Source organism: Hemicordylus capensis, chromosome 1 (assembly GCF_027244095.1).
Source record: "Hemicordylus capensis ecotype Gifberg chromosome 1, rHemCap1.1.pri, whole genome shotgun sequence".
Lineage (NCBI taxonomy): Eukaryota > Metazoa > Chordata > Lepidosauria > Squamata > Cordylidae > Hemicordylus > Hemicordylus capensis.
The window spans coordinates 272924272-272948939 of NC_069657.1; the positions used below are offsets into that span (position 1 = coordinate 272924272).

The 24668-nt window shown below is 42.7% G+C and overlaps 1 protein-coding gene across 1 annotated transcript in view; it reads left to right on the plus strand.

Annotated features, from left to right (window-relative positions):
- Window positions 1-24668, plus strand: part of LAPTM4A (lysosomal protein transmembrane 4 alpha) — a 33808-nt gene that overhangs the window by 6889 nt on the left and 2251 nt on the right. Inside the window, exons 2-6 of the mRNA XM_053285259.1 lie at window positions 20599-20719; window positions 21577-21653; window positions 21739-21861; window positions 22075-22170; window positions 23912-24010. Coding sequence (XP_053141234.1) covers window positions 20599-20719; window positions 21577-21653; window positions 21739-21861; window positions 22075-22170; window positions 23912-24010 — 516 coding nt within the window. The remainder of the gene's footprint in view (window positions 1-20598; window positions 20720-21576; window positions 21654-21738; window positions 21862-22074; window positions 22171-23911; window positions 24011-24668) is intronic.

The window sequence follows — 24668 nt, forward strand, 5'->3', positions numbered from 1 at the left end:
TAAGCAGGCTAAATACATGTTATATATAAATACATAATAATAATATAATATATAATAATATAATACATAATACATAATGTTATATATAAATACATAATAAGCAGGCTAAATACATTAATAAGCAGGCTAAATACATTAACACCCACTAATGTTCTTCCAAGCAAATTAAAGCCTCAAAAGTCTGCGCAGACTATTAATTTAGAGTGGTGAGCATTTTGTTCATGGGTTGGGTTTGTTTTTCTCCTTCATGGTTCCGTGAATTCCCCCTTCTTTTTGGTTATTAAATGAAAGTAGCACGTGCAAAAAAATAAAAATAAAATAAATCAAGGTCGTAACTGAAATTGATCACTTCTACTTTTATTCACCTACAAAAAATGTCTTGATACATTATGGGGTGGTGTGAAACTGCAGTCTGCATCTGCATCCAGCAGGGTACAGCAGCAAATTTGCCTTCTGTCTCCATCTCATAGATAGTAATTTATTTATTATATTTATATCCTATCCCCTCCAGTGAGTTCAGGGGAGCATCCATGTTTCTTCTCACCTCTCATCTTAACTGGGCAAAGAGGCACCTTTTAACGTGGTGATTCTCTTTATTTAGAAGGGGGAGAGTAACTGGCCCTATCCACTCCCAGCACTGTACTTCCAGTGACTGTTGCTGGTGTCTATCTTGTGTTTTTTTTAGAATGTGAGCCCTTTGGGGACAGGGAGCCATCTTATTTATTTATTATTTCTCTGTGTAAACCGCCCTGAGCCATTTTGGAAGGGCGGTATAGAAATTGAATTAATAATAATAATAATAATAATAAATAGCTTCACAACAACCCTGTGAGGCAGATTAGGCTGAGAGAGAGTGATTGACAGATAGCATTTGCAGGAAGTTTTTCACACACTGCTTTTAGTTTGCATTTCCGCCGGAATGGAGGGTGTGCGTTCACATATTGGTCAAATTACCCCAAAGTCCCCACGAGCTATCAGGGAGTATTTCACACACGATTCGGGTTTCTCATTGCACATTAGGATGTAGCCTGATTTATATCCAGAATTAAAAAAAACACTTTTTGTATTGTTTTGGGGGGGCAATTTCGAACTCGTGGTAAAGCCTCTCAGAAAACCTGAGGTAAAGCCTGCTGTCTGGGAAAGCTCCTGGTATTGGGAAATGGGGTGGGGAAGGTAGCAGTCTGCAGCTGGTGAGGGAATCTATGACCGTGCCGCACGCAGCTAATTAGATGTTGCCCTTAAATTGGTCTTGGGAGTGCCCAAGTCCAAATGGGGTGTGTGTTGTATCTGTAGTAGCACATAATACTTCACATGTGTGCACACTGTCTTGATACTGCTGCCCAGAACAAAACTAATTCCACCCACTGATTTAAAAAAAATAAATTGGGGGGAACACTGTACCTAGCTTGTTTGAGGTTATATATTTGGTTCCCAAGGAAAAAAAATTGTAACATAACTTGGATAGTTTTGGTGTGCGATGTCTAGGAGCCTTTGAGGGCTAACTTGGCATGTAATTGCCCGTATGCTATCAATAGCTATGGAGAGAACCCAAGTGAATAGAATTTCTTTGTAATTTTTAATTAGTAATTTCCATCATGATTGAAAGCCATCCTTCAGTATCAAAGGTGCCAAACTCTTAGGAAGAAGAAAAAGATTTAACCATAAACTGCATACCACTAGCCAGACCCTGGTTTCCACACTTGGTACACCTGCCTCTAAACATAAAATCTCATTAGGCACACAGCAAGGCACCTTGAAATAAGCTTCTCAAAAACTTGGTTTGGGTTGTTTCTAAGGCTGCAAAATTGTAGTATAACGTGATTTGGGCACCATATAGGAGATGGGCTAACACTTTAGCTTTGTATAGTTTGATAGGAGCTGGCATAAACTGTCCACCTCTAGTTCAAGAAAAAAGCCAAGATTGCTGAGATACTACTTGGGCATTCTGTGTTATAAATAGGGATGTGCTTGAAGTGCAGTGCAGTCCCTGCACCTCTAACTGGGAGGAGAGCAAATCCATACCTCCTGCTCCTCTGCTTACTGTCACAGAAAGTTCTGCAATACTCCCCCCCCAGTTAAGATCATGTGCTGGCGGGGCATTTCCCAGCTGCCCTAGTGCGATGCTGGCATGCACATGGCCTCCACACATGCGCTGTGGCCATGTGCGTGCCAGCATCTCACTAGGGCAACCAGAAGACTGTTGTTACTGTTTAATAAACTATTTATGTGAGTTATATATACTTGTAAACATTATTTGTTACAATTGACATAGTATCAATAGAATTTGAGAAAGATAAGAGACATTACAAACTATGTCCAATTTTCTGTGAACCTATTTGGCTGTTGTCCATCTTGTGCTCTCTTGTAACAAAGTTTTGTTGCAGTTGCTGTGTCCCATATTCTTGCAATCCATTCTGCAATGGATGGGAGAATGTACTTCCTCTGAAGTGCCACAATGCATATATTTGTTTTCATAAGCATACGCCTATTGAAATTGTCTCTAAATCATCATCAACCAATTTCTTTAAATAAGTCTTAAGATTACACAGCAACAAATTACCAGTCATCTCACTAATCAAATTAACACCCACCCCCCAGAATTGCACCCTTGTGCAAGTCCAAAAAGTAGACACATCATTGCATAGTGGCTCTACATCCCCAAGATGATTAAAATGTTAACCTAGGAGTTCAGTACCCTAGAACACTTTTCAAGAGGTAAAACTATTTGGTTCACAAATAGTTTTTTGGGAGGGACCACATGTAACAGTGTTCTTTACTGTAAGGCACAGGAGCCAACAGCAGCTCCCAGCAACCCTTGTTTGTTGTGCCTATGTGCAGCTTCGGCCAAAGCTGAATACTTTCTGTAGTCCCTAGGCACCGTGCAAAGACAATCAAACCCACTGTGCAGTGCTACACTCTGCCCAGCACTGGTAGGTGTCCTGTAAGGGAAAAGCCCTCTTGAGCCCCTGCATCATCTTGGAACGTGTGCACCAAGATCTGAGAAATGCAGCCTTTCCCAGGGCTTTCTCCATAGAGCTCTTGAGAGGGTTCTTTCTTAAAGAGCTCTCCTAGCACTGAGAAAAATACAGTACTGTGCAGAGGTCAGCACAGTGGGAAATGACTCTCATGTTGTTGTTCTGCTAAAATGGCCGCTTCTTAAAAAATAGTGAAGGTCATTGAGCTATGAAAGGATTAAAATGAATAGCATCCAGAAAACCTGTTCAAACTTTGTATTTAAAGAAAGAGGAAATCTGATTTTTGTTAAATCAATGTTGCTAGGATATTTAATTTTCAACATTCAATTAGTACAGTATAGAAGCTTTCCATCCAATAGCTCAGGGGTTCCCAACCTGCGGCCCTCCAGATGTTGCTGAACTACAATTCATCCATCTTATTTGTTTGTTTCTCTGTGTAAACCGCCCGTAGCCATATTTGGAAGGGTGGTATAGAAATCAATTGAATGAATGAATGAATTCCCTCATCCCAGCCACAATAAGTTGATGGGGTGATGGGAATTGTAGTTTGGCAGCATCTGGAGGGCCACAGGTTGGGAACCCCTGCTATATCTAATCCAGAGCATTTGCTGACTTGGCATCTGTGCTGAGCAGGTGGTTTCTTTAGATACTGAAATTATGTCTAGTCATATGTTGAAGACCTGACCAAAGTTAAACTTCCTGAATATAATTATTGCTTCTGTGCTATGAGCACTTGCATTTCTAATAACCAAGTGCACATTCCACTGAGATAATGAATGCATACCACTTCTGGTTTCTTTAACTTGAAGTATCATACATAATGTTTGTCATTCTAATGTATGTAAATCTAAGGCTAAAGAAGCAATCAGACAACACATTTGGGACATTGATTTGCAAGCGGGGGAAAGTTATCTGATTGCTTGGTGGTTGGAAATCATGGTAAAATACCTTTATGATCTTGTTATACCAAAATATCAGAGTGTCTTTACTTTAGCTTGATTTATCATATTTACCCGAATCTAAGAAAACACTGAATATACTTAAAAAGTAAAGGTTAAATACAGGTCATACCTGCATTTACTGGAAAGGAACAGGGCTCTGAATTTAAGATGACCTCCTGAGTTCACGTCAGCCTTGGAAAAAACTAATCTTGGATTCAGTAAATACAGCAATGTATTGCCATCAGCTCTATTGGAGGGGAGATAGCTTTATATTACCTATGCAAAAAGGATTTGTCCTTGTCAAATAGAACTGATTGAATTATGGAGCATATTTTGCTTTAATGCCAGTATTGTAGAGGGATTCATTTCCTTTTTATAACCCAAATTTTAACAAAATTCCCAGGCAAGATAATTTTTACATCCTCCTTTCAGATTCCAACATGGATATTACCCTTAACATTTCAAAATTCTGCATTAGGGCATGTCTCATTAGGAAACAGATGGTCATATCTGTAAATTAACTGGTTGGGTGTGTGTTGGATTTCTGAGTACTGAAACCATGTACAGTAAGTTACGTAAGCTGTACGAGTTGTTCTGTGTGTTCTGTTCTTTAGCATAATAAACTTGTATGTTTGTAAAAGATCTGTTCAAACTCCTGGGTATAATGACAGCATCAAGATATATTAATAGTTCAGCTAAGTATAACAAGAACTACTTGTCATTCATTAAATGGCATTAAGAGTCCTCTATCAAGTTACCAAAAAACGTTCAGATAAGGGTTGAGGAAACCATTGGTTTAGGTATCCTGCTTCTAAATCGACTTGGGGACCACCTGTAGAAAACTTGTGTATGGATTCCTTCTCATGTATGTATGTATGTATGTATGTATTTTGATTTCTATACTGCCCTTCCAAAAATGGCTCAGAGAAATTATTAATCAGAGAAATTACACAGAGAAATTCTAAGTAAGATGAATCTCTGTCCCCAAAGGGCTCACAATCTAAAAAGAAACACAAGATGGACACCAGCAACGGTCACTGGAGGCACTGTGCTGGGAGTGGATAGGGCCAGTTACTCTCCCCCTGCTAAATAAAAAGAATCACCACATTAAAAAGTTCTTCTTTGCCAAGTTAGCAGGGGGTAGTTGCACAATTACTTGCATGAAAACTTGATCTGTGGGATTGTTTCCTCCTGATGCTTTGCTCTCCCCAGAATTCTACACTCTTACTTTGTGTCAGCAGTTGTCTGGACCCCTCATAGACAAGGAGAGTTAAACCACGTCCCTCTAATGTCTAATCAGTGTCTGTTGACATTGTGATAACTAGTCAGTGTCTGTTCTTGGGCACATCAAACATTAATTTTGTTTTGTGGGTTGTTAGGAGACTTCGCCTCTATGTGGCTGGCTAGCAATGGCTCTGCTGCACCTTCTGCAATAGATTCTGCCTTGTTACAGAATATGCTTTAGAAAAGCAGCTTCTGCCTCTGCTTTTATATTAGAGATGTAAAATAAACACAACTTTTAAAGATCAGTTTTACTGGTAAGAGAATGCATTAAATAACTGTTCGAAAATACTTAGAAAATAAAGTGTGAGGACAAAATGGTTGGCAGTCGGACCTGGAAGACGGATGTCTGCAAGTAGCGGAGGCATCACCAGAAGGAAGCACTTCACTGCATGTTCATGTTGCCACAAACAAGGCATGAGCTAGTGTCTCCTTTGTGCTTACTGGAACTAGGCACTCCTACAGGAGCTCCTATCATTCTGGCACAGTTGTGCTAGTAGCCATAAGTTAAAGTTGGGTTGGACTAATGTGAAAGGTTAGACTGGATATATCCTGCCCCCCATTAACGTAGTGGTTAGAGTGCTGGACTAGGACCGGGGAGACCCGAGTTCAAATTCCTATTCAGCCATGAAACTAGCTGGGTGACTCTGGGCCGGTCACTTCTCTCTCAGCCTGACCTACTTCACAGGGTTGTTGTGAAAGAGAAACTCAAGTATGTAGTACACTGCTCTGGGCTCCTTGGAGGAAGAGTGGGATATAAATGTAATAATAATAAAAAAAATAATAATAAATGATATGATTTTAGAAAATTAAGCATTTTATTTATTAAGAAGATTATTTTCATCCCTAAGTTTTTACATCCCTATTATATACTGGATATCTTCAACTTGTTCTTAGAAAACCTTTTTGAACCTGCCAGAGTCCCTTAGAAACTTTATTAGCAACTTGTAAATAATGTCAAGAGTAAATGAAGGGTTTGATTATTCATTAGTTGACTGAGATGAAAATGGGGCGGGCGGGGGGACTTATCCTATTTGGTCTCCCATACTGTGGATAATGCAAACTTGTGCCTGAATAAGTTTGTGCCACCTTTTTCTGTGTGTCCCTCTCTCCTCCCAATAAATAGGAGACTTGTCACTATCCTATTGCTTGCAGTCTGAGCAGGCAAAGTTTGAGAATTGAAGCATTAAAGTGCTTACATTGTAGAACATACAGCTGATACATGAAAACAAAGACAGGGAAACAAGAGGCAATAGACAAAGATAGAAGCTCTACTTCATCCATAGATTCAGGTGGAATAATTTGATGTAAAACTAAATAATCCAAATGTTTTGTGCTCCAGGTTAGATTTAACCTACTTCACAGGGTTGTTGTGAGGAGAAACTTAAGTATGTAGTACACCGTATTTAAGTATGTAGGGCTCCTTGGAGGAAGAGCAGGATATAAATGTAAGTAAGTAAATAAATTTCTGTTGTGCTCTAGCAAACATTTTATGGGCAATCTGTCACATAAAGTACAGGTATCTTGCTTATTTTAAATTTATTCATTTGATGGTTTCCCTAGGAATTGAAGCAATTTGTTTGAAGAAATAGGTTATCTGGGCAGGCTGCAATATTTGTATGTCATTCCCGGTGAACTTTGTAGCATGATCTAAAATAGGGTTGCAACTTCCTTACATGCTTGCATTTGGAAACTGTTTGCTTTCTGTTCTCTTCAGTCATGAAAACCTTTGCAGTTTAGCCCCTAACCTAGGTACTTAAGCAGATGGAAATGGTTGTGGGACTGCAGAAGGCTTCGGGCAGCTCTAGAATTGTTATAGCATGGACTCAGCTGAGGCCTTCAAATGATACAACTCTTTCCAGAGCACTGCAGTTTTTGGGGGTTTTTTGGCTCACCTTCACATGGCTTCTCTTCCCATTTTTTTTAAAAAAGTCACATACATCTCAGACTTGTTGGACTGTACCTTCTTGTTTACAAGTATTTGGACTGAGAAGTCTTGTGGACAAGATGAAGTAAATACTGTCTAATAGATTGTCATCTTGTCAGTGTTTTCTCCCCCTCCCCCATACCTGAACCTTGTATTTTTGGCAAGAAACTCAGTGGTGCACCTGAATTCCTGGGTAGCCTTCCTTTCAAGCCTAGGCTTACGGAAGTGTGTAGCTATAGAGGTGGACCTACACAAGACTTTCAGGCTAGGGATGTGCAGAAAGTTTCAAGCCTGGAATGGCCTGCCTCGCAATGGGCCATTTGGAGTGTGTGTTCTGTCAGAACAACCAGCTTGACCAGTTCCAACAGAACGTTGCAGGCATTTGTGTTCTGTTCTGCGGAATGCAAATGCCCGCAATGTTCCACTGGAACAACAGGCTTGATTGCTTGGTCCGATGGAACGAGCCTTCATTTGAAGGGTGTTCCGACTGTTTTCTGGATCCAAGGTTGAGACCACAGTTTAAGATGAATATCCTCTCTTCCAGGCTTTCCCAGGACGCCAAAGTCATCTGGGGCTTTGCTTTCACATGTAGGCAAGCCTTATTCCATTAGCGATGTGCCGGATGGACTGGTCCGGAGTCCATTCTGCAGGCCTCCAGACCGGTCCGGCCTTGGGGCGGTTCGGGTGCTGGGTGGGGGTCCCTTTAAGGGCAGGGGGAGGGTGTACCTACTCCTCCCTCCGCTTGTCTCCCGCTGGCGCGCGTCCGTTTAGCAAGCATTTGGGGCGGCAGGATACCTCCCTGCCGCCCCTTCCCCCACTGGCAGCAAAAGGCTTCAGATAGCCTTTTGCGCGTGCGCACGCCACGTCTCTGTGTCGCACACATGTAATGTCTCTGCAGCACGCATGCATGCGATGTGCACATGCGCAAAAGGCTTCCTGAAGCCTTTTGCTGCCAGAGGGGGAAGGGGCGGCAGGGAGGTATCCTGCCGCCGCAAATGCTTGCTAAATGGGCGCGTGCCGGCGGGGGGAAAGCGGAGGGAGGGGTAGGTACACCCTCCCCCTGCCCTTAAAGGGACCCCCACCCCAGTGCCGGGCCGCAGCTCTGCAGTTCTGTGCACATCTCTATATTCCATAACCCTGTGTGCATGGCAGAAAATTCCTAGGCTTCTGAAAATTTAATAGTGCCATCTCAGAAGCGGAAATATTTTCAAGCTGTGTCTATAGGATGCATGTGGGGGTTTATTCAGGACCCATGTGTGCCACTGTCATGGTTTGGTGGTAACATGCCTGTGAGGAAGGGGGTGGGGGGCAGGCTCTTGCTTCTCCCACCTCTTGGAGTTTGCTGCTGCCACCAAGTGGAAGTCTTTGTTCCCTGCCTGCCTCCACCAAACAGCCCAGAGTATCTTTGAGTTTCCAACAGTAACTCTGGTGTGGTAAGTAAGTGTGGGGTGGAGAACAAAGCTGAAACCACAAAGATCTTGAACAAAGAAATTTATGGTTTTTTAAAAATCTAATTTATGGTCTTGGCAATGATTTTTCCGAACATTCAAAAAAAGAAAAAACCCACCAAAAAACACATGAGCAAAGGATAACAAATCAAACTAGGAGAAATACATTCAGTTGTCTTGTCTAAACTGTAGCCCTAATCAGTCTCTCCAACAGCTTTCCCCCTCAGCTTTCTTCTTACAACTCTTCTTTCTCTGACATTGTTTCTTCCAGACTTTTTTGGATTCCCTCTGATTCCTAGCAAGCTCTAAAAAAAAAAAAAATCCTCTCTCGAACTCTGTCTTACAGTCCCTAAAATTTCCTCGTCTCCCCCCAAAGCAGCCAGTCAGAAGGGCAGACTCCGCATTCCTGGTTTTGGTTTTCTGGGCTAACATCTTGTCCTTTGGGCCAACTTTTTGACCTCAGGAGGTGAGTCATCCCCCAAGCTAACTTCTTGACCTTAAAAAAGCCTATCTTTCCAGGCTAACCTTGACCCTAGCCCTGTAACTGACCAGCAACAAGAATGCTTTATTTTCCACCAGGCAGCCATATTAAAATGTACAACACAACTGTAACACAAAATGGAGGATTGAATCTCAATCTTTCACAGCTACTCTGAGTTCCTTCAAAACAAAACCAAACCTATCCAAGTGTGGATTGTGACCTTTATGCCGTTCTTAAGGTGACAACCTCTCTGCAGCTAGCAGTTTTAACGAGAAAACAGTAATATTACTGTTATAATATGTTATAATATGTTAATATATTACTGTTTATTTTAATAATAAAGACAAAAGAAGGTAGCCAGAGCTGTGATATAAAACACTTGAACAAATTATTTCAGTTACCTCACAAGTCTCTTTTGGTCACTCCATATTTCACCATAGTGTGTTTCACTGAAGCTAAATGACAAGGAGAAAGTATGGATGAGATAGTTTATTTTTAATTTGACCATAGGCCATAACCAAACTAAAGTACTATACAGTACACAAGAAAATCCAAGAACAGAAAATCCAAGAACAGTGTTTGCAAAACCACAGGTCATGTCAAGAACAGTGATTAAATAAACAGGATGCAGGTTATCAAAATATACAGTTAATCATTAAAAACAATCTTATCGCACACATACAGAATAAGGTCTTTGGATAACATCCCTTGAAAGAGCAGTGAAAGCCGCCTTTTCAGTGTAGATCTGTTGTTGGTTATAAGAAATTTTGTTCAAGCGTTGGCAAGAAGCTGATCTGGATATTTGTCTTTCCTTTGACAATAGTATCTGTGTCTTTTCTTTTGAGTTCCATCATTCCTAAATGATGCAACTCAAGTTGTGGGATAAGTCTTTTAAAAAGACCAGATACAATATTTTAAGTTGTAGGGAAATTGGATACAAAACTTTCAAACAGAAATGACATGACCATTTAAGGCCCCAATGAGAATCTGTTGAAAATGTAAAAAGGCGAGACACTTCCTGATAAGAAACTTGGTAAGATCTGTTAAGTTGCTGTCCCAGTTATTGTTAAACATAATGACATGTGTTGGTTGGGGTCAGTTTTACATTTGGAAGTGAAGTTAGATCTTTCAGTATGAATACTTTTTTGTGTATGTATTGTTGTTGGGTTTTTTTAACCACTGTAGGGTGATATCCAGAAGGATAGGCTTTAAGAAGTTTATGATGGCAAAACCTGGTCAGTTTTAAACAGCCAAGAAACTCCGCTCAATTCACAGAGAGCTCTGCTCCTAGAGACTGTTTAGATAGTGCAAGCAGAGACCACAATGATACTGGATCAGTAACTGAAGATGCAAGAATGCACTTCCGTAATCATAGAAAGCATTCTTGGGAATGCTCAAAACCTAAAGATTTTATCCAGAACTCCTTAGTTCAGTAAGATCTGAGTGGCCTTAAATTTCTGCTCTGTATAAGAGCGACCACATCTATCTATCTATGTGGTCGTTAAGAGTCGACACCGACTTGATGGCACTCACTCAATCAATTAATAAGAGCTGAGGATGCAGTTTAGCCTTCATCAGTTGAAATATAAGGAAGACTGGTTTTCCTCCACTGTGTTTGAGCATATTAGGATTCCACTGATATCTTCTACCTCCAGTTTTTAACCAATGGAAGATGTACTTCCAACTGCAAGCTTAAGGATAGCAATTTAGTTGAACCTGCTCAGTTGTCTGAGTGTTAAATGTGCCACATGTCGGCTTCAAATCAAAAATTGCCATCTTGATCTGTACTTTGTAACTCTCTTTTTACAATAGTTCCTTAATAGCTCCAGTAGATGGCACAAGCCCACTTGGGTATGTGAAAGAATAACCATATCAGCATAAATCAGGATTGACAAACTTTTCTTGCCAACAGATACTGGGAAATAACTTTCTCCCTAGATGTCTGCAGCAATCCTCGAGCAAGAAGGGAGCTAATATTGCCTTGTTTAGCTTATTTTGTTGCTATGATTCTTTGTTGTATTGCTGGGACGAGTAGTCCCCACTGTAATGCAGATGTTGGAAAATGAGGCTTTGATTAGAAAAAGCAGTTGGATCAAGATTTGTATTGGAAATGGAGCTAGGCTTTGTCTGTAGCCTGTTTTTGGAATTCAATGTGGCCTTTAAATTGACAAAAGCTGTATGTAGGTTTCCTGTCCCTGGGCTGGTGAATTTTTAGTTAGGTGGGCCAATATATAACAGTTGCCCATAGCTGAGAAGGCAGCGTGAAATTCAGCTCCTTAGTTAGCAAGAGAGTGGCTTTTTCTATGCCTGTTTGCATAACACTTTGCCATTAAGTTGATCAATCTAACACATTGCTAATTTCTAGGGTGGCTTTTGTTCCCTTGTGGGGATGGTGTGCTAATATTTCAACTTAAGGAGCCTGGCCTGTAAAACTGAATAAGAGTTTGTTAACTTATTTTTAAAAACCTCTATGTTGCTTTTCCCCCCACTTGGGAACTTTGAACTGGCCAGCAGCATAGAGATATAAGTAATCAAGATTTTTATTTATTTATTTATTTATTCATTCGTTCGTTCGTTCGTTCGTTCGTTTGATTTATATACCGCCCTTCCAAAAATGGCTCAGGATGGTTTACATCAAAGTAAGAACAATTAAAATCAATTAACAATTAAAATCAGAACTATAAAAACAGCATACAACTAATGAACAATTAAAACATTTAAACAGTTAAAAACCCTGGAGAACTAGGCTGAAAATTTACAACAGTTAAAAACAATTTACAACAAATTAAAAAAACCTTGGAAGGCCAGGCCAAACAGATAGGTTTTAAGGGCTCTCCTGAAGGCCAGCAATTAATTGAGATTATGGATTTCTGCCAGGAGTGCATTCCACAGCCCTGTGGCAGCTATAGAGAAAGCCCGCCTCTGAGTCGCCCCCAGATGAACCGGTGGTAACTGGAGACGGACCTCCTCAGATGACCTTAACGTGCGGTGGGGATCATGTAGAAGGCAGTACTTCCTAAGATTACAGCAGCATAAAATACAATTGGATCACTGACTGGAATAGTTTCAATTCAGCTTCTCCCTTGGCCTCTTTAAGGAGCCAGGTCTACATTAGATGTCGGAATATCTCTTGTGGCAGGACCATATTGAGGCTCTCCACATGAGCAGTGTGGAGAGCCGGATGGGGTTTGGCAGAGAAAGCAGGTCAAGCACTCTTTCCCCGCACACTAGCAGCAAGCCCTCCCTGGGCAGCCGGATCAGCTGCCCACACAATTACCAGTTCTGTCACGGAACCGGTAGGGATGGCAGTGATTGGGGGCCATCTGGCTCTTGGAAGTCCCAGCATGCCCTGCACGAGTACACGGGGCATTTTGGGGGACCCCTGACTCCTGGAGGCTTGCTGCAGCCTCCTGGTCGGGGATCTACTCACATGTTGGTGCAGAGCCATGCCACGGAGTTTCACGATTGAAAAAATTGGGTTAGCGGAGCTCTCACTCCACTAACCTTGTTTTGGGGGGGGGGCTGTTTTGGCAGGCTAGTTGCTGTTGAACCACTTGGCTTGCCCATGAGCCCGGTGGTTCTCAGGCTGGGGCGGGGGAAAACCTGGCTGGGCTCCCTCAAGCCGGTCCCCCCCCCATGAGAATAGCCTTATTGACTTCTCTAGAGAGGATATTCAGCGTGTTGGCACCATAACAAAAAGGTCCCATTTCTCATGCCCATCCAACCTCAATCCATGGGGTAGCCCAAAGCAGGATCACAGGTGTTGAAATTAGAGCCTGATTAACTTTCATTCTTCAGGATGGGTACTGCTGGTACCTACTATCCCAAGATGGGTTTGAAGACTTTAGAGGAAATTCCAACCTCATTGGGTGCTTTATTAGTTCCAAGGGAAACAATTTGACATTAAGTCTTTTTGTTTAAACCAGTGGATAGGAATAAACAGATTTTCTGGCACAAATTTTGAGACAGATATTTATCAAGCAAGGTATTTTACAAGGATTATGGAACCAATGCATTATTGCCACTGAGGCAGACCAATAATTGGTTGAAATGTATTTGGCTTCAACTAAGTGACTTCATATTCTCTTCCTTGGTCATCATTTAGACTGGTGGACAGACCAGTATTTTCTGAGAGCATCTCTTCTAATTGCAATGTCATTCATTTTTTCAAGGGATAGAACTCAATGAGGCTGTTCTCACGACCGCTCAAAACTGGGCTGAGGGAGCTCAGCCTGGTTTCATGTGGACATCTGCAACACCAGGAGCTATGTGGCCCCTGGCTGCTAGCCCTCCTAATTTCCCCTGACCCCTTAAATGAGGTTAGCGGAGCTAGCGCTCCACTAACCCCATTTCCCTGATTGTGAGTCGCTGTAGCTCGGCTCTACAACACACACATTCGCGTGGGGCATTCTGGGACTTCCAGGGGCCAGGCAGAGCCAGTAATTGTTATCAGCTGCCCAGGGAGGAGGCAGTGATTGTCTGCGGGGAGGTTAGCACTTCCGGGCTTCCTCCCTGCAGAAGGGAGTAGCCTCCTGGAGCGATTATGAGGATCGCTTCAATTACGAGCAAACTTGCAGTCAGCTGTTCCGTAAAGACTTCATTGAATTATTATGTGTATTTCCAAACATGCTTTTAAAAATGTTTTTAACACTTTCATGTTTCTAAAGCTTACGATTATATGCATAAATGTAATTTATATAAACCTTTGTTACAATATAATTGTATTGTGTATATATAATGCAATTATATTGTACTATATACAGTAAAATACAGGATTAAATATATTATCTACTTAGGAATTTCGTGTGTTTGCTCCAAGGAATAAACAGTGACAAGATCAATGTTTTGTATAACTTAGGCATCATTAAATATGCTATGTGAATGACTTTCCCATACAGGTGAAACTCGGAAAATTAGAATATCGTGCAAAAGTCCATTAATTTCAGTAATGCAAATTAAAAGGTGAAACTGATATAAGAGACAGACGCATTACATGCAAAGTGAGATAAGTCAAGCCTTAATTTGTTATAATTGTGATGATCATGGCGTACAGCTCATGAGAACCCCAAATCCACAATCTCAGAAAATTAGAATATTACATGGAACCAAGAAGACAAGGATTGAAGAATAGAACAATATCGGACCTCTGAAAAGTATAAGCATGCATATGTATTCAGTACTTGGTTTGGGCCCCTTTTGCAGCAATTACTGCCTCAATGCGGCGTGGCATGGATGCTATCAGCCTGTGGCACTGATGAGGTGTTATGGAAGACCAGGATGCTTCATTAGCGGCCTTCAGCTCTTCTGCATTGTTTGGTCTCATGTCTCTCATCCTTCTCTTGGCAATGCCCCATAGATTCTCTGTGGGGTCAGGTCAGGTGGGTTTGCTGGCCAATCAAGCACAGTACACTGTATACTTTTCAGAGGTCCGATATTGTTCTATTCTACAATCCTTGTCTTATTGGTTCCATGTAATATTCTAATTTTCCGGGATTGTGGATTTGGGGTTCTCATGAGCTATACGCCATGATCATCACAATTATAACAAATTAAGGCTTGACTTATCTCGCTTTGCATGTAATGCGTCTGTCTCTTATATCAGTTTCACCTTTTAATTTGCATTACTGAAATTAATGGACTTTTGCACGATATTCTAATTTTCCGAGTTTCACCTGTCTATTGCTAGCCACTTCCAGAACAGGCAGTTTAATAAAACCACCAAAATGGTTGGGTACAAAAGGTAGACACAAGCAGGGGACCTGGAGCAGAAATGTTATTTCCCCCCCCCCCCCACACACACACATAGTTTGGGGAGAAGGGGCCTAGCCACTTCCCCAGGGGTGATGTTAGCTCCCTAGGCTTACTCTTGAGCAGGGCCAGGCAGCTGGATCAGCATCGCTCCAGCGAAAGAAGAGATTCTTCCTTTGTGGTAACGATGGCTACAGACCCAGGGCAGACAGTGCCCGTTCAAGAGTGCCAGGCCATTGGGGCTCTACATAGAGCCAGGCTGCTGTGTGGAAGGAAGCTGTGGGGGTGGTGGGTACCCCAGAGACTGATTCCCTTGTCTTGGGGATCGTGGCCAGGTTTCTACAAAACTGAGCCCCCTGCCAGCCCGGCCATGTGGAGATGTGCCCATGCCCCCCAGGGGCAATGCCACCGTCCTGGAGCAGCTGGAAATGTGGCCTCCCCTCTCCCAGGAATCCCTGTGCCCACAGATTTGCATGTGGTGCTACACCAGACCAGACCCAGCAACTTGGAACGGGTTTAAAGGTCTGTGCCTGAACCTGCTGTCTTACTCATCCACGTAAATGGTTTTTTTTTGGGGGGGGGTGCTCTGGAAACTGAAAGGCAGCCCCCAGCAGGGATTCCTGAACAGCCAAGTTCTGTTCTTCTCGCACAAAGGTTGGGGAAGGGCGGCCCAGCCCCTTCCCCTATTGGGGGATCTTGTTCCACAGGCTTACTCGTGACTAAGGCTGGTCACCGGGATCAGTATGGGTAAGCCAAAATCCTTTTCCAAAGATGCAGCCACCCACTGCCCAGGCATGAGAGGGTCAGACCATGGGGACACCCAGGACAACTCATGAGAAGGACGCTCAGAGAGCTGGGGAGAGAATTGCCAAGCAAATTCAGACATGATGCCTGACGGTAAAACATCCCCCTTCTCCCACAGATACTTCTTTCACAAGAGGGTCAGGCCATGGGGGCTTTAAATAGAGCAAGGGGGAGGGGCAGCCCAGAGACTGCTTTCCTCATCTTGAGGACTGGGTCCAAGTTGCCACAGAAATGTGCCCCCTGCCAGCCCAGCCTCCCATGTTGACATGTGCACACTTGTGCCCCAGAACGGCCACCCCACTGTCCCAGGCTGGCCAGCAAACGGGGGCTCTCCTCTCCTGTGATTCCACGCACCCGCAGATCTGCATATAGCATGTCACTGGACCTGGACCTTGAATTCTGAATGGGTTTTAAGGTCTATCTCAGTGTCTCCCCCTCCCCTCCGTGCACACGTCCAGGCCATGACACATGGAGCATTTAGATGACCTTTGGGTGCATGAAAGTCTCCACAGGGTGGAGGTGGGGGGTTTAGGGGAACTGTTCTATTTTTTTTAAAAAAACCACCAGGAGTTGTGGGGGCGCCATATAAGCAGGGGGCCCTTGTGTGCGTGGGCCGGCTGACTCAATTCATGAGCTCACAGTCAAAGGGTGAGGTAAAACCCTTGGATGGGCGCAACCTTCCCCAGTAGACTGGCCACCTCAGGAAAGGGCTAGCCCACTCGGCAGCAAGCTGCTAGATAGCAGACTTTGGATGGGTCTGCATGGACTGCTTTGCCAGGGTCACAACTTACAACATCAAAGGTTTCTGGTGGGACATAGCCTGCAGCATACTTTGCACTCCCTTATCTACATATTCTCTCCTCAGAAGTCACCATGCTCCCCTCCCCTCCCTTAATTAAAGCAAAATAACTCCCCTGGACCCTAACCCCCACATCCGGATAGTGGGACTATCGGGATGAAGGGCTACTGGGGAGGGGAGGAGGTGGCACCATCGCTGGCAGAAGAGCTGCCATGGCATTTAAATGGGTTTAAATGCTCTTTCTATTCCATGGGCAGATCACTCTGAAAATGCATGATCACACTTGGCATGTCCCTCTTGAGATTGTGGCCAGTTGTAGCCACCCTGCTGACGTGGTGACACCTTGCCCACAGCATGGCTGTGGAGCTTGCTGGATCTGTCTCAGAGGCCGAGTAGAAGGGAGGGGCTCCCCTCTCCTTCAACTAGAGTTTGTCAGACCACAGTTTGGCGAACATCTGCGGCATGATTTGGAGTTCCAAATTGAAACCTTGGCCATTAACGTGTGAATGCGGCCTTAGAGAGGTTGTTTGATTTATTTTAGCATTTTTGCAGTCAAGACCAAACCACCATTCTTCCTTACCAAGTACTTTGTGTCATCCGTTTGTAATAATCCAGGGGGTTAAGAGCCTCAACAATTTGGTAAAAAGTCAGTCAGGAAGTAAATACTTGATACATTTGCTTTGAGAAGTAAATCTCTCCATTATGCAAAATCCTTTAACCCAGTGAACAGCAAGTTTACAATGACTCCTTAATCTTCTAAAGGTAAAGTGTGCCCTCCCTTGTTGACTCCTGGCAACCACAGAGCTCTGCGGTTTTTCTTTGGTAGAATACAGGAGGGGTTTACCATTGCTATCCTCCTCACAGTATGAGATGATGCCTTTCAGCATCTTCCTATAGTCTGGAAAACATACCAGTGGGGATTCAAACCAGCAACCTCATGCTTGCTAGGCAAGTCATTTCCTGCTGCACCATTAGGTGGCTACAGCGTATGAATTTTGACTTGATCTTGGGAGACAATGGGCTAAATAGTTCATTCCTCACCAAGACAGGCACAAAATCTACTCTGATAAATTTGAGGGTCACTTCCTCCAAAAGCAAGAACTTCAGAGATGCAATAGCTTAAATGAATCTGCTAAAAGAACTGGATCTGCTTGTTTGCTAAGGATATGTGCTGCGAGAGGCAGACTTCTCTGATCATTAGAAGTGTAAACGAAAACTATTGTCTGCTGACAGTAGGCACTGGATGTCTGTACTGGCTTATGTCTACAGATGTATTTGAATACTTATTGAGCTACTAGTAATTTTAAGCCCGTTATAATAATGGGTGCTAGGTTTTTTTTCTTTTCTTTATTCCTTCTTCCTTTCTCTTGGCCTTTTTTGTTTTGTTTTGTTTTGTTTTCCTTTCTGTTTGTCTTCCTTTCTCTCCTTTTCTTCCTTTTCTCGCTCTTCTTTTCCCTCTCTCTCTATTCCTTTTTAAAAAATTATTCTTTTCTTTCTCTTTTCCTCTTTTGTTTCTCTAATGGCCGTGCTCTGTGGGGCCGTTCTCCCCCCCGCCTTGTTCTTCACTTCTATCGCTCCTGTTTTCCCTTCTTCCCTCTTTGTTTATTTTTTCTCTCTTCTCTCTTATTCCTTCTTTATTTCTTTTCTTTTATCTATTGTTCTGTCTCCCTTCCTCACTCCTTATTGTCTGTCTGTCTGTCTGTCTTTCTGTTTGTCTGTCTGTCTCTTTCTCTCTCTTTCTTTCTGTCTTTTCCTTCCTCCACTCTTTTTTAATTTACCCTTCCCTCTCCCGTATCAATTATTTCAAGATAGTTATCTTCACAATCTAAGAACCATGTAAGCTCAAGGCAGCATATACAGGCCCTTTCTTTTTATCCTCACAACATTCCTGCAAGGTAGGCTGGTATGAAAGACAGTGACAGATCTTTGGCCATCAAGTGAGCAGCAGGACTGAGCAAGAATTTGAAGCAGGTTCCCCTGTGCAGCACTGTAACCCCTAAACCATTTTTGGCTTTCATGCCATTTGTTCCAGCTCATCACACCCTGCACTGCATGCCTTTACCATGCAAGATTGGAAACATCAGTTGCAAAGAGCAGAGCTTTTATTACAACAGCACCAAAGCTACAGAAATTTTTTTTGGGGGGGGGAGACATTGTTTTCCTCTCAAATACATTTTAATGTTTGTTTACAAAACAAAGCCAGCTCAGGTGCAAGAAAAGTAGCATACCTGACAAAACCCAAGGAGAGGCTCTTCCCACAGAGCTGCTGGCTGCAAGCGCCTGAGGCAAGAGCTCGCGCGCAGCAAAGCTCTGCAACCCGTCCTTCCCACTCCCTTCTCAGCGCTGCATCCACATCCGTGAGAGGGGGAGAATGGCGACCACCGCCGCCGCCCGCCCTCCCAAATGCCGAGTCCTCCTCATCCCCGGCCCGAGTCAGTCGGGCGATGAAAGTGTTTAATTTGATAGGGAGAGAGGAGCTCGCAAACAGAGCTCCTCTCTGTGCAAAGCCTCTGTCCGAACTGGCGCTTTGGACGCAAAAGGCGTCCTTTGCATCCAAAGCGCCAGTTCGGACACAGCCTTTGCACAGAGAGGAGCTCTGTTTGCGAGCTCCTCTCTCCCTATCAAATTAAACACTTTCATCGCCCGACTGACTCGGGCCGGGGATGAGGAGGACTCGGCAGTTGGGAGGGTGGTTGGCAGCGGCCGCAGCAGCAATTTCAGCATAAGGAGAACTCGGCAGTTGGGAGGGAGGGAGGGCGGACGGGCGATCGGCGGGCGCGACAGCAATTTCGCCCGTGGGGTCGGGCAGCTGGGAGGGCGGGCGGGCGGGCTAAGGGCAATTTTGGCGAACATAGTATTTGAACATTGGTGTCGGCGGTCCTGTCTCCCTTGGGCTGTTCTGGGCCTGCGCTTCGCGCAGGCCCAGAACAGCCCAGGGAGACAGGGACGCAGACGCCAACTTTCCAAAGCCACGGACACTCACTTAGGGTTTTATTATATAGGATTGTGTGTCAGATACAAAAAGGAGTCAACTTAAACATATGTTAGCTTGAGCATTTTTGGTCAATTTCTTCACATAAGCTTTATTTGTGTGTTATGTGCAAATCTCAACCTTTTGGACACACTTGCATATGTCAAGGCAAAATCCAGATTCATTTGTATGACTCTTTATTTCCTGTCTCACACAAGTTGGTAAAACACTGTGCTTGTTTCACCATTTACATGTCCCTGTCCTTTCTTATATTTTTAGGAACATAGGAAGCTGCCATATACTGAGTCAGACTATTGGTCTATCTAGCTCAGTATTGTCTTCACAGACAGGCAGCGGCTTCTCCAAGGTTGCAGTCAGGTATCTTTCTCAGCCCTCTCTTGGAGATGCCAGGGAAGGGACTTGGAACCTTCTGATGCTGTTCCCAGAGCGGCTTCATCCCCTGAGGGAAATATCTTGCCGTGCTCACACATCAAGTCTCCCATCCATATGCAACTAGGGCAGACCCTGCTTAGCTAAGGGGACAAGTCATGCTTGCTACCACAAGACCAGCTCTCCTCCTGCAAGGTAGGGCTGGTTTCAAAAATATGCTCTTCAGTAACCTAGCAACAGGTTATTGTTAGGATCTGGAGAGATGCTGCTGTATACCAGGAACAGAGATAAATTACTGACTGCCTTTCTGTAATAGTGTGTTGTTCCTAGGGCAATTTGTTTTGTGTATATCACAGCTATTCTAGAAAACTGCTTGGTCAGATGTAGAAATTGATAGCAAGAGGTGACTCCCCCACCTCTGTATTTTCCCAGGCTGACAGAATTATAGGGTGTATACTGGAAAGCTGTTTATGTGAAGGTGCAAACAAAGGCTGCAATCCTAAATATGCTTACTAGGGAGAAAGTGTCATTGAACTAGATCAGACTTTATTTTATAAACATGCTTATGCACACTGGAAAACTGTATATTTTGCTATTGAAGTAGGTAGTCCTATTCAGGGCTCGGGAGATCTACTAGTCTACTCATCTATGACACGTTAAAAATGATGCCTGACGAGTGAAAAAAACCCTGATGAATAATGTACCAACATAGCTTGAGCAACCATCTGGCAAGCAAAATATTTTGTCTAATTGGTGAACTGAGCCACCATTTCTTGAGCCCTGTTAATATTTTGTGCAATGAAAATGTCTTCCAATATTGTCTGCCCTCTCAGGTGGTGAATCTACTGATGGGCATTTTGCTGACAGTTGAAGTGACTCACCCTAACACTGTGCCAACAGCGGACATCCAATATGAAGTCATCGGTAACTACTATACTTCTGAGAGGGTGGCTGGTAAGTGTATAATGTTGTATATTCACAGATTTTTGCTCCCTAAACACTAGTGCAGGTGTGTGTGTCTTGGAAAACATCTCCCAATGATGGTGTAATGTGTTTAAATAAAGTTATTTTTAAAATGTAATGGGTGAGTTATATTGACAACACATAAAACACATTTTTCTTGTGGTTTTAAGAAATAATATATGAACATAGTGCTCAGATCAGTCTTAAAGCAATAAAGTAGTTAAAGGAGTTGTTATAGGAGTTCTAACTGAAAGCTGATAACTACAAGTGAAGGACTACAGTGGACCAGGAACTATAGTCATGAGAAATATGACCTCTGCCCTCATTTGGAGAAAAACTATCTGGATAAGACTTAAGTTCTTTTGATCAGCCAGCCTGCTGATTGGTGAAGGCGTTCTAACTGGACAAAAGAGGCCTGGTTTTTGGCTTGTTTTTTTAAAAAGAGCTCTCATATTTAGCAGGTGGAGAGCAGCTGTATTTGTAGTGGCTATCATTTATGTCTACCTTATATATATTTTTAGATGGTGAGCTCTTTTGAGATAGGCAACTAACTTATTCCGTTTCCCCCCAAAGCTTTGACATCTTTAATGTTCAAAAGCAGTATATACATATTCTTAATAATAATAAATGCATGCTGCTGTTCACCAAACATTCTTTGTGACTGCCTGGTCGCTTTTGAGCCACCAGTTGAGAATTGTTGGATGAGATGTTTAACATTGTGATATTGGTAAAATTATGTATTAATGTTTTTATATTAATGATTTACAAAGTCTCATGGTATAATTAGTTGTTTGTTTTTTTTAAAAATCTTATCTTTATAGTGATTCTTGGTATTTTTCTCCTATCAGAAAATGCATGTGTTCTCTTTGCCATCTCCCTACTCATGTTCACAATCAGTGCTATGATGGTGTATGGAGCAATTGCTGTAAGTATGTGAGAGAGATTTTTCAGCATTAAACTTGGCTGGCTTCACTTCCAGATTAACTAACTCTCTCTTTTTTCATTATTAGCATCGAGTAGGGTGGCTGATTCCATTCTTCTGTTACCAGCTTTTTGACTTTGTCCTCACTTGTCTGGTGGCTATAAGTTCTCTGACATACTTACCAAGAATAAAAGACTACCTGGATCAGCTGGTAAGTATGTGTGAATTTAAGCTTTGTCTAAACATCTTGAGGCAATTGGTTTTTGTTTCCTAATTCTGCTTTGCTTCAAAACAAAGAGGAAAGGAGCAAATGAAAATGGAAGTAATCATTTCAGTACAACATATGCAGAAGATCAGGCCTCTTCTGAAGCTGTTCACTAATATGGTCTTGGTGTCTGTCTAAAATATTGTTTCCTTTACGTAGCCAGAGTTCCCGTACAAAGATGATCTACTTTCCCTCGATTCAAGCTGTCTTCTGTTCATTGTTCTGGTGGTGTTTGCCTTGGTCATCATTCTAAAGGTCAGCTTTCAGATTCATTCTGTTTCTTTTAGGGATGTTAGTGTATTTATTGCCAAAGATGTGCTGTGTAGGCTTGAGCATCCTGGTTGTCACTTCTTCCGACTGCCTGTCCTGAATGGCAGTTCTTCAGTCCCAGGCAGGGTTCTTTGCCTGAGAGCTTTTAAATGGAAAAGCTAGGGGGCTATACATGTGCAAAACATCAAGCTCTGCTACAGCAGTTATACCCAACATGGTTATTTGCTTTTAAAAGTAACAAACATACAATATTAAAAGTATGAAATTGGTTTTTCTCTGAGATGAGTTAGAAATCTGAATAAAACATGCTGTGACAAATATTAAAATCAGTCTTGAAAGCTGTTGATGGCCTTCAAAATCATGAACGCCTTCAAAATAACGAACTTTTCCTTGTTTTCATTTTAAAATGAGATGGGGGAGATACATATTTTTCTCTAGCTTTCTTTTGATTTAGGTAATCCAGAGAAATCTTTTTACAGACAAGTTGGAATTCAGTGATGCTAGATGAGGCTTTAGACGATAATACTCAAAAGCTGAGATGTTTGCTAGTATCAAACCAGTATTGTCACTTGTATTACTTTCTGTGTAACTTGCACGATTTAGCTCTTTCTTGTTATAAGAAAGTGTGTTCCCAAACTTTTGATTCTTTAGGCACAGTTTTTTCCTGGATTAAAACTGCATGCACCTTTTTTTTAAACATCTGTAGTCAAAAGTGTAGTCAGAAAAATGAGTAGAGATACTCCTCGCAGCCACAGGATAACTCAGTTAATATTGCCTTTTGTTGTCTAGTTTGGGATGGGACTATACTTCCTGGACAACCGAGATGCCCATCAGGAGGAGGAGTGGCGGGGGCTGCAAGGGGCTACCTCCCTCTGCTGATTTGGCGGGGGGAGGGGGGGATCTAGTGTTACATGAGGCTTTCCCACTCAGACAGAAGCCCTGTTTGGACAGATAATCTGTACCTTTGTGTGGATGACTATACCTGTGTTCATTTTAAAAGTGAACCTGGGTACAGGCCCATCAAATGCATGCTTATAGATGGGGAGTGTACTGATCTACCTGTGTTTAATATAATGTGTGAATAATTGGGCTATAAAAATGGATGCATCCAGCATGATGGCTTAATTTCTCAAGGTACACTTCAGCCCATTTGGCAGCACACAGAATCCATGTCCTAGAATTTGTTTTCGTGCACTGGCCCTGCTTTAGTGGAAAAAAAGAGTACAAAGTTGCATGGTAACTTGTTAAGCAAATATATACTATCTCCTTGCAATTTTGCTTGCCCGAGTGATGGATCTGAGGAGATTACTTAAGTAGGAGAAGAACAGCAAGGAGCCACTTGTGTGAAGTTTTTACTTTTGTCTATGCTTTGTTTTGCTCTTTCCTTGTATACATTCTGCTGATGTTGGCATGCTATCCAGCTAAGCTGAAGGTACTGAAATAGAACTTATTGTGCTTACTCTAGGACAACTTCAGATGTTGGTGCTGTATTTATAGCATATGTTCATAAATGGAAGCACAGCAATTTGTAGCCAAGTTCGGTTTTCTGGCACTTATTGCATCGGAATAAGCAATTTCATTAGATTTCCTAGTGTGATTGCTGAATATGTATAGCTAGATATAGAAAGTATATGTATATGTATATATATGTACTTTGGTCCACTGTCTAACTCTCAATTCCACTGCTGTTTGCTCTATTCAAATACATATCTTTTAACTCTTGCAGGCCTATCTAATTAACTGTGTATGGAACTGCTATAAATACATTAGTAACAGAAACTTGCCTGAGATAGCAGTATATCCTGCATTTGAAGCTCCTCCACAGGTAAAATCTTCATAAGACCAAACTAAGCTGCAGTTTTTAATTTTGAGAAGTAGAACTGATAAAATATTATCTGTCTTTTGGTTTAGTTTTACACTCTTTATACATATTCTTGATGGTGAAAGGCAAAATACAACTACTTGGTGTTTAAGTCAAATAGCTACTGTCCTGGGCCCCTTGCTTTAGTATAAAAAATGCCGATGATGGGAGAGTATCTTACTTATAGATCTTCAACAGCTAAGGCTTTGAGGCCAAGACATAATGGAGCGCTTCACATGATTAAAGTGAAGCGCCTAGAGGTGGTGTGTGGGGAGAGCAAGCTTAGCCCGCTCTCCCCACACACAAGCAGGGAACCATCCCTGGGTGGCCGGATCGGCTGCCCACACGATTACCAGCTCCATCACAGAGCCAGTAGGGGATGGCAGGGAAGTCTCAGGATGCCCCACCCGAGTGCACGGGGCATTCTGGGGAGACCCCCGAGGCTGGGAGGCTTGTTGGAGCCTCCTGGTTGGGGGTCTCCTCATGAGTCTCCACAGCGCGGAGCCGCACCGTGGTGACTCACAGCCACCAAATGGGGCTAACGGAGTGCTCACTCCACTAACCTTGTTTGAGGAGAGGGGGACTTGTGCTGGCTAACCACCAGGAGCCACACAGCTCCCAT